Source organism: Protobothrops mucrosquamatus, unplaced genomic scaffold (genome assembly GCF_001527695.2).
Source record: "Protobothrops mucrosquamatus isolate PMUCROS unplaced genomic scaffold, P.Mucros_1.0 scaffold1761, whole genome shotgun sequence".
In the NCBI taxonomy this organism is placed as follows: domain Eukaryota; kingdom Metazoa; phylum Chordata; class Lepidosauria; order Squamata; family Viperidae; genus Protobothrops; species Protobothrops mucrosquamatus.
In genome coordinates this window covers 78,855-89,588 of record NW_015387901.1, presented here as the reverse complement: position 1 = coordinate 89,588, position 10,734 = coordinate 78,855, and the positions used below count along the sequence as shown (strand labels likewise).

Here is a 10,734-nt window from a genome sequence, read left to right as displayed (position 1 = left end):
AAGATTCTGCAGTGTAATCCCTTACTTATTACAGCGTGAATCTGCAAGAATCTTGCTTTCCAGGTAGGAAATCTCTGTGGGGGGACTTGACAGAACGATTCGGTCAGACTAGACCTGATTCAACAAAGGAAGGGAAAGGTGAGACGCAAAAGTAGAGGTGGATTATATGAACCAACAGTGACAACAATCACATAGTCATACCTGTATCTGTCACTATCATACATCCGACATGCCCCTATTCCACCACAAGTCTTTGTTCCCCATTTCAAACATGTGCTGTCAATCAAAGCTCCAAAATAAATAGGTGATGGGATTCCAGCTATATGGGATATGACATAAAGACAAGACAAGTCATTTTCAGTTACCAAAGTATTTTGCTGTTTGTGATATAAAACTGCTTTCTTGTACACTATTCTCCTTTTAGATGGGAGCTACTAGCATCATGAACCAGTTAAGTGTAGGGCTTAAGGCAATGGGCTAAAAACCAGGAGTCTGTGAGTTGTAGTTTTGCCTAAGGCACAAAGCCAGCTGGGTGACCTCAGGCCAGAAACTGACTTATTCCTTTCTGTCAAAAACTGATGTGCAAACGCTCCAAATCAAGAGATTACAAATTCAGAGCAGATATGTCAAGTGTTATGAGCTTAAATAAAACATTCAATGCCCTGAATCCGAACTTGGAAGAAAGAAGGTGCATTGTCTTAAATTTTCTGAGAATAATAAGAACTTAAAGGAAATCCTTGCTCTTTCGTTTCTGTTCAGGGACAGAAAAGTAGATGAGGTGGTAATCTGTGCTGAGTGCTATCTATCATCCAATCTAAAAAAAAAGAAATAAAAGAGAATGCTTTTCTACTATCATTTCAGAATGAAGCAAGCCCTACTGGATGAAAAGATAATAACATGGAAACATGGGTCCCAAATGACAGTAGCATAAAATGAATGCTATTGAATACAGGACTAGCAGTACTTCGAATGTTTCAGGGCATGTGGGATGCTATAGCACAGTGGTGGCAAACCTATGGCACGTGTGCCAGAGGCGGCACTCAGAGCCCTCTCTGTGGGCACGCGTGCCATGCCCCGGAGATGGCAACCATCCCTCTTCAACCAGCTGCCTGCTAACTCGTCGAGGTCCCACGTGGTCGGATGCATCCCAGCATGGCTGGTTTCCTTCCCCACTGTCCCATCCCTCCTGGCCTCGCATGCTCTCATTTTCCCGGGCACGACTCACTGCATCACCTCCTCAGCTGTCGGCCGGCCTTCCAGCTCAGATGCGGCTTCTCTGAATTGCTGGTGGCAGGCTGTAGAGCCCCCAGAGTGTGCCGGTTGAGGGGCCGGCAGGCTATGGCTGCTGACAGACACTGTCGGCCCCATGTGCTCGCTGGCCTCTGTGTGCGGGGGCCGATGGTGTCAGGCAGCAGCCGCCCCGGCCCCTGCCTCGCCTTGCCCTGTGACAATGGCACCCCCGCCCTGCCTCGCCTCACTCTGCAAAATGAGCCTCCTGCCCACCGCCCCACCTGCCAGAGACCTCCTGGATCTCCCCCAACCCAGCCCGGCCCCCACAGGCAACCCTCCCCATAAGCAACATCAAGGTGACCACGCCCACCTTGGCCACACCCACCCAGTCTGCCATGACCACCACAGCCACACCCACCCAGTGGGCCACACCCACCTGGCACCCGGCGATAAATAAGTGGGTTTTGGGTTGCAGTTTGGGCACTCGGTCTCTAAAAGGTTCGCCATCACTGCAATAACACCTGTTTGCAATTCTCTAAAACAGCAGATCTTTTTCAAGGATCACATAACATAATCCCAGGCAGGTATGTGTTTACCCATAATACTATCTAAATGCTTTCATGTGCTCCAAAAAAAACCTTCTTTCCTTTAAATCCAAAGTTCTATCTAGTCCTTTTGGGTAACATAATTCAATGCTCACATTTCTGGAAGACCAGAAGCTTTGTCCATCTTACCTTTTGTAACGGACACCTTAGGTTTAGCTAAACTGTGAGACGTGATTTGGCTTTGTTTGGTTAAAGATGCTGAGCCTGTCAGCTGGAGAAGTGACACCCTGGGTTTGAGACCCGAGCTCTGGGCAACGGGTGAGCTCCCATTACTTGCTCCAGCTCCTGCCCGCTTAGCAATTCGAAAGCATGCAAATGCGAGTAGATTAATAGGTTCCACTTTGGCGAGAAGGTAATGCATCTTTGGCACATAGCCATGTTGGCCCCATGACCATGGAAATAGTCTTCAGACAACGCCGTCTCACTCAGCCAAGAAATGGAGATGAGCATTGTGCCTTAGAATTGGACATGACTGAAAAGGAAAACTTTACCTTTTTATAATAAGTACAGAGTACAGAAACCAAGAGTTGGAAGGGACCTTAGAGGTCTTCTGGTCCAACTCCCTGTTTGAGCAGGAGACCTGATACCATTCCTTTCCCTCCTCATTCTCCCAGTCTGCTGTTTCACTAACCCTGTTGAAGCATGATCTCAAAAGACATTTTCACGGGACTGCTTCACAACTTAATCCCAAGGGATACGATTTCCTCTTACCTATTCTCTCTGTAGTGCGCAGCTTAAACTAACAACCCCCTCTTACCAAAAAGTCTTGCTGCCAGGGAGTGGAGACCAACACCAAATGACTTCTCCTCAGGCTTTAGGGATCTGGAGAACAAGATCAGTTTTGAGAAATGAATCAGAATAGCAATATCACTTAAATCAGGGGTGTCAAACTCAATTTCATTGAGGGCCGCATCAGCATTGCGGTTGCCCTGGGGGGGGAGGTGGGTGTGGCCAGGGTGGGTGTGGTCTACTGGGTGGGTGTGGATGGAGTGGGTGTGGCCTACTGGGTGGGGGTGGCCAGTTCTACATCGTTCACGTCAAGGGTGCCTGTGGGGGCCTGGGCAGGAGTGGGACAGATCTGAGGGTCTCTGGCAGAAGGGGGTGGGATCGGGGCAAGTGCCAAGGCATGGTCCACCAGGGCAAGTGCCAAGATGACACCACAAAATTGTACATTGGCTCCCGGCTGGTCTGGGCCAGGGCCAAGGCAGCGGGGGCCGTTCCCTCACTGTTTCCAGGATGGCTTCGCGGGCCACATGAAACCACTTCGCGGGCCGCATCCGGGCCCCGGGCCTTGTGTTAGACATGTCTGACTTAGATTTACCAGTATATACTGGTTCACAGTGCTTTACAGCCCTCTCTAAGTGGTTTACAGAGTCGGCATATTGTCGCCAATAATCTGGGCCCTCATTTTAACCACCTCGGAAGGATGGGAGGCTGAGTCAACCTTGAGCTGGTCAGGATCAAACCTCTGGCTCTGTGGGCAGAGTTAGCCTGTAATACTGCATTTTAACCACCGCATCACCCACAGGTCATATTTTTGTTGAAAAAAACAGAGTTGCCTGCACAATTCAGTTGCACTTTTTGTTGATAAGCTCATAATAGAAGTTGGAAGGATGAACAACACAATCTTGAGCTCGCATAATTTTTTGCTACTTCCCATTTTTCTGCTCCTGGGCAGAAAAGCCCACTGGCAAACCAGGAGCATGCAAAATCTCCATCGTTGGCATAAAACCATTTTTTCCTAAACGGGCAGATTCTTTCACTGACCTGCCAAAATCTGCTCTAAACTGTACCTCTGATCCATGATCCAGCTAAACAGTTAGATTCATTTTTCTAATCCAAACACAGAGCAGAATACAAAATAAACATAGAATAAATACAGAATACAGTATACAGACTAAAGAATAACAGAGTTGGAAGGGACCTTGGAGGTCTTCTAGTCCGACCCCCTGCTCAAGCAGGAAACCCTATACCATTTCAGACAAATGGTTGTCCAATCTCTTCTTAAAAACTTCCAGGGTTGGAGCATCCACAAATTCTGGAGGCAAGCCATCCCACTGGTTAATTGTTCTCACTAACAGGAAGTAGCTCCTTAATTCTCTTAATTTTAAAACAGGGTTTACCCTTCTCCTTTTCTTACCTTATGAGAACCATGTAACCTGGCATGGCTCCAAACGAATAAATCAAACAGCAGATTAAGGATAAAATTAAGAAATATTGCAGCATTGTGTCACACGTCTTCCCTCTGTGGCACTGTCCTGGCAGTGCCGAACCGTTCCCCAGCAGAAATCCTGGTGCCGAAATGCAGGAGCAATTTGTAAGGACCTGTCAAAATATAAGTAGAAACAATTTAAGGCTGCATCTTGAGTAGCTTGCTCTTAATCTTAATCTCCAGGGGAGACTGTTGGTGGCATTATAGTCTCAGGTACACCAACTTAGTCCTCAACTTATGACCACAAGTGAGCCCAAAATTTCCATGGCTAAGCAAGACAGTTGTTAAGTGAGTTTTGCCCCATTTTATAACCTTTCTTGCCACAGTTGTAAAATGAGTCACTGCAGTGGTTACATTAGTCACACAGTTGTTAAGCGAATCTGTCTTTCCCGTTGACTTTGCTTGTAAGAAGGTCACAAAAGGGGATCACATGACCACCACAGGATGCTGCAACCATTATAATAATAATAATAATAATAATAATAATAACAACAACAACAACAACAACAACAACAATGATAATAATAATATACCATCAAACATCCACATCTGCCTATCCCAGGTCCTTAGTAAGGACTAGATAGGTAGACAAAAATGCCAAATCCAGTCTGAACATCTGGCTGACTGTGCGATGATCAATAATAATAGTAATAATAATAATAATAATAATAGTAGTAGTAGTAGTAGTAGTAGTAGTAGTAGTAGTAGTAGTAGTAGTAAATTTGGAAGGGACCTTGGAGGTCATCTAGTCCAACCCCCTGCTCAGGCAGGAAACTCTTTACCATTTCGGACAAATGGCTATCCAGTCTCTTCTTAAAAACTTCCAGTGTTGGAGCATTCACCGCTTCTGGAGGCAGGTTGTTCCACTGGTTAATTGTTCTAACTGTCAGGAAGTTTCTCCTTAGTTCTAGGTTGCTTCTCTCCTTGATGAGTTTCCATCCGTTGCTTCTTTTCCTGCCCTCAGGCCCTTTGGAGAACAGCTTGACTCCCTCTCCTTTTATTATAAATATGAGCAGGTTGCCAAGCGTCTCAATTTTGATTATGTGACCCACGAGGATGCTGCAACAGTCGTAAATGGGAAAAATGGTCCCAAGTCACTATTTGCAGTGGTGTTGTAACTTTGAATGGTCACTAAATGAACAGTTGTAAGTCAAGGAAGGTAAGTGAAGGTTCGTTCTACGAGCTTGTGGGTTGGTTTCTGAACGTTGGTTTCTGAACGTTTCATTACCAGGCTAGGTAACATCTTCAGCAGAGTTTAGGGGGTGGTCAGTGTTCTTCTGTTTATAAGGGCTTCAGGTGTGGGTGTGTGTCAAGTGAGGGTCTGTAATGAGAAGAAACCTTCACCTTCATCCTACACCCGAGCTACAGATATTCGCCACTGTCCACTGATACATCCCAGTCATCTACTAAAGATCTTTATCTCCAAAAGACTTACGTATGAAAAAGGACTATTTCCAAAAGGTAAAAGACTCAAAGCCAAAATGACTTTAGGGCTTAAATCACAGCATGGTGAAGGAGCTGCTACTGAAAAGGCAACTGAAGACGACCCTCACCCACCAGTTTTCCAGGATGGGCAAAAACAGTACCCCTTCCTAACTAGATCCTATAGGACAGACGTGTCAAACCCGCGATGTCACGTGACGTCGCGCAACATATTGGGATGGTTTTGCCACTGCCAGCAATGGGGTGGGTGTGGCTTCCGGATGACGTGTCTGGCCCACGGGCTGGCAGTTTGACACCCCTGCTATAGGAGGTAACAAGGGCTCAATCCATACAGAAGTTTGAAGATCCCTATCAACATCTTCAACTGGGTCTGGAAGTCAACCCGCAATCAGTGCTGCTTCTTCAACACAAGTGTTATTCTATTCAGCTGGTACTTCTTCGTTCCCTCCCTATTTCTTTCTTACACAATGCTTCTACTCTCTCTGAGGGTCTTCTGTTACTGCTGTTCATTGGACCTTTGCACCAGGGAATTTTAAGAATATTCTAAAGGCTGTCCACCCAAGCTCTCACTAGAGTCAACAGGAACTGCATCAAACACCTTGCCTACTGTATCCAAAGTAAGGGCACTGCTGCCAAGCTACAGCCATTTGTGTTGGTTGAGGCTGCCTGAAATCTATTGTATGCCTTACTGTGTTTTTCCCAGTTCCATTGGATATGCCACATCCAGCGAGACATGATGAAACATACGTAATTCCGTTCTCTCCGCAAACAGGGTCCCAGGTCTTTGTAGAGCAATTGCAGTGACGGTTACATTCAGCGTACAAGTATGCATCTGTGTAGGACAATTGATCTATCCTGCAAAACATACACAAAGTTGAACAAAACACACATGCAACAGAAGAGAAGAAATTCTTGTAAATAAGAAGCTTGATGGCTTTGCTCAGTGCCAGCGTCACCGCATCAAATCTGTTTGATGAAGATTTAAAGAATTTTAATATGAACTTGATTAAGCAAATCCAAGGATCATATCAGTTTGGATGATCTACTTTGTGGAAGACTATCTTTCAGCTTGAATAGGGAAATTCAACGGAATGGATTACATTTAACAATTCATGTTGACTGCTTGACTTAGAACGTCAAATCAGTCCATTTTTCTGAATCAGACCAATTTGATGAATTGGCTTGGACACAATTTGCAATAGCTTCTTTCAAGCAACAGAGCAGCTTAAACAAGGAATAAACAAATAAACTTATAAGAATAAGAAGCTTTTTCACTAAGTGTGTACTGTACTAGACAAGCAGAAGACTTCAAATACTGGGAGAAGTTTGGAGATAACCATAACATCTCATAAAATCCTTTCAATGTATTTAATAGAACATGTCCTAGTGGACAATCACTTAGTGGAGTCCTAGTGGACAATCACTTAGATATGAGCCAGCAGTGTGCTGCAGCTGCCAAAAAAGCCAACACAGTGCTGGGCTGCATTAACAGAGGGATAGAATCAAGATCACATGAAATATTAATACCACTTTACAATGCCTTGGTAAGGCCACACTTGGAATACTGCATCCAGTTTTGGTCACCACGATGTAAAAAAGATGCTGAGACTCTAGAAAGAGTACAGAGAAGAGCAACAAAGATGATTAGGGGACTGGAGGCTAAAGCATATAAGGAACGGTTGCTGGAATTGGGTATGTCTAGTTTAACGAAGAGAAGGATGAGGGGGGACATGATAGGGAGGATTTTACTTAGGGATGATTTTAAGAATAATTTTAATAGGAAATACAGCTTCTAATATTTGGTTTTTAATTCGGTTTTATAGGGGTTTATATTTTTTGTATTTTGTATTTGTACTTGTTTTAATATGCTGTGCACCGCCCTGAGTCCTGCGGGAGAAGGGCGGTATATAAATTAAATTATTATTATTATTATTATTATTATTATTATTATTATTATTATTATTATTATTATTATTATTATTATTATTATTATTATTATTATTATTATTATAGCACTGTTCCAGTATCTCAGGGGCTGCCCCAAAGAAGAGGGAGTCAAACTATTCTCCAAAGCGCCTGAAGGCAGGACAAGAAGCAACGGATGGAAACTAATCAAGGAGAGAAGCAACTTAGAACTAAGGAGAAACTTCCTGACAGTTAGAACAATTAACCAATGGAACAACCTGCCTCCAGAAGCGGTGAATGTTCCAACACTGGAAGTTTTTAAGAAGAGACTGGACAGCCGTTTGTCTGAAATGGTGTAGGGTTCCTGCCTGGGCAGGGGGTTGGACTCGATGACCTCCAAGGTCCCTTCCAACTTTATTATTATTATTATGTCACGGTAAACACTTAAGTAGACATCCCATCAATTTGTGCTAAAAAGCATTGTAGCTGGGAATGACACAAGTCAGATTAGCTAGTAAAGAGTTTCTCTCTTTCCAAATAACTAGTGGGAAAAACAGTAGAGTGAACCAATAATAAGAGGCTGCTCTTTCTATTCTGTGTTTGTGCATTTGGGGGAGGATTAATGCAAAACTGCCTGCTAGATGTCTCCTCAAAAATAGGTCTAAATTCTCTTATTCCTAAAAGTTAAGCCTTGGGTGAGCAATCTGGGCCTTTAAAATTAATCTGACCATTAGATGGCAGTATCAGGGGTAGGCAACCTTGGCTCTTTTATGACTTGTGGACTTCAACTCCCAGAATTCCTGAGCCAGCATGCCTCAGCTTGGAAACCTCTTCCTTTCCCCTCAGCATAGCTGGCTCAGGAATCCTGGGAGTTGAAGTCTACAAGTCATAAAAGAGCCAAGGTTGCTTACCCCTGAACTAGATGAATTTGTAATTGCTTTCTTACTATCTAAGGGTCATCTAGAGTTTTGCAGCCCATATATGTTCAACCTAATTAAGCCACACATAAGAGAAACTTCAAAATTAAGGGAACTTCAGTGTATTTGATAGAATGCCAAAAGTTTTGATAGGAATCGGGTACAAAATGGAGGCTTTGGGGAAGTGAAGATAAAGATTAGGATGACGATTCAACCTAACTTGACGGCAAACATAGTCAATCAAGTTAGGGACATACTCTTGCAGTTCTTTGAGGTCCTTGATGCTCTCAGAACGTGGTGTGCTTTTTTGGCAAAGGTTTCATTACCCAGCTAGATAACATCATCAGTGCTAGAAGGAAGCAAAGCCCACTCCCTTCCAGCACTGATGATGTTACCTATTTTGGTAATGAAATGTCTGCAAGAAAACCACCAAGCTCAGATAGCACCAAGGACACCACAGTTCCACCCGGAGCTACAAATATTCTCTTCTATCTTGTAGATCTTTTGGCATTAACATGGACACTTTTTTTTGAGATGGCCTTCTTCATCTTCATTTCCAGGCCAAAACCTGGCAAACTGAATAAATGAATAATAGAATAACAAGAGTTGGAAGGGACCTTGGAGGTCTTCCAATTCAACCTCTGCTCAGGCAAGAAAACCTGTCCCATTTCAGACAAATGGTTGTCCAGTCTCTTCTTAAAAAGCTCCAGTGTTGGAGCACCCACAACTTCTGGAGGCAAGCCCTTCCACTGATTAATTGTTCTAACTGTCAGGAAATTTCTCTTTAGTTCTAGGTTGCTTCTCTCCTTGATTAGTTTCCATCCCTTGCTTCTTGTTCTGCCTTCAGGCACTTTGGATAATAGCTTGACTACCTCTTCTTTGTGGCAGCCCCTGAGATATTGGAACACTGCAATCATGTCCCCCTAGTCCTTGAAGGAGACACAGTTCGTGCCTTTCAAATTCATGAAGGGAACAAATTATTATTGACAAATAACTCCAAATCCAGATACTATTTCTACTATGAAGCAAGCTGGAATAAGGGTTAGATCAGGTACATACCCTTCATAAGAGACACTTAAACCAGCAACAGAAGAGTTCTTGCAGTTCATAGCAAAAGCAGAATAATAGATGAGATATTCAATTAAGGAACTCCAAAACGCTATGTGGGCAGCTTGATATATGTTTGTCTTGAATTTCTTCATCATCAGGCCTCCAAAAAAATACCCAGCACATATGACTGGTAAATTGTATACACCTAGAATAGGAGACAGTGAAAATCAGGTTTTTTATACCTCACCATTTTTGTTGACGCCCGTGTTTACACTCATACTCAGCCACCTGCATTCTCACGTCCATATACTCGGTTTACCTATGTAGAAAATGGCGTCCGATGCAGAGATTCCATACTGTTGCTCCATGTATTTGGGCATAAAGATAAACATCCCGATCCAACCACTGAACTGAATTACAGTGATACAAAGGAAAAGCATGTAAACCCAATTGTGAAGCAGACTCTTCAGGTAGGGAACAAAATCTGGAAACCAAATCAAAGAAAAGGATCTCAGCTTCTTTGCAGTCATTGGTTCCAATGGAAGTTTTGCTTGGAGGACCTACACTTTCTCTCCCTTGTGCACATAGGGATCGGTTTGGTCTAGTGGTTAAAGCAACAGCTCACAACTGCTCAAAGTTACAACAGACCCCCCCCAAAAAAAGGTACTTACAACCCAGTTCTGAAGTTCCAAAGGCTGGTCCCTCCCTTGGTCACATGACTGTATTTTGGGTGCTTGGCAACCAGCCTGCATTTACAGCCATTTGCAGCATCCTGTGGTAACATGACTACAATTTACAATGTTTCCTTCCAGTTTTTGGTGAAAACATCCCATAGTAAACAATGGGTTCCTTTAATGACTGCAGCACTTAATGACTGTGGCAATTGCTGTATGACCACAATGTTTGCTTAACAACGGCTGCAAAAAAGTCATAAAATTGGACCTGGTTATGTGATGACCCACTTTAGAACTATCATTAGTTACAGCCTTAATGGACAGTCTCCACTGTGGTCATATTTTGAGGACCTAGGAGTTGGGATCAAACCTATTGTCTTGTTTAGATTGGTGTGAACATGCATCTCCTTCTCATGGTCATTGGACACTGTTCTGCAAGACCATTCTGCTTTGGTTACTGCAAGAGTCCAGCTTTCTAATTCTGCACTCTCCCTGTACACACCAAGCTGACCCCCCATTTTGATAATGGATCAGTCCGAATAGTAACCGGGGTGGGAGGAGGAAGATGGGAACTGCAAGGTGAATTGGAAGAGAGTCCGTTCTCCTCAAAGTTGCCCCATGGAACAGCCCCATGGAACAACTGTGCTTGATCACAGTTGTTCAGGCTGCTTCTCAAAACGGGTTGACCAGCAATAGAA

At 43.7% G+C, this 10,734-nt stretch overlaps 1 protein-coding gene across 1 annotated transcript in view; it reads right to left on the bottom strand.

Moving 5' to 3' along the window:
* Positions 1-10,734, bottom strand: part of LOC107293892 (solute carrier organic anion transporter family member 1A2-like) — a 33,003-nt gene that overhangs the window by 1,651 nt on the left and 20,618 nt on the right. Inside the window, exons 9-14 of the mRNA XM_015823082.1 lie at positions 9,682-9,846; positions 9,372-9,567; positions 6,180-6,345; positions 3,976-4,160; positions 2,593-2,657; positions 202-319 (exon numbers count right to left, since the gene is read on the bottom strand). Of these exons, the coding sequence (XP_015678568.1) occupies positions 202-319; positions 2,593-2,657; positions 3,976-4,160; positions 6,180-6,345; positions 9,372-9,567; positions 9,682-9,846 (895 nt within the window). The remainder of the gene's footprint in view (positions 1-201; positions 320-2,592; positions 2,658-3,975; positions 4,161-6,179; positions 6,346-9,371; positions 9,568-9,681; positions 9,847-10,734) is intronic.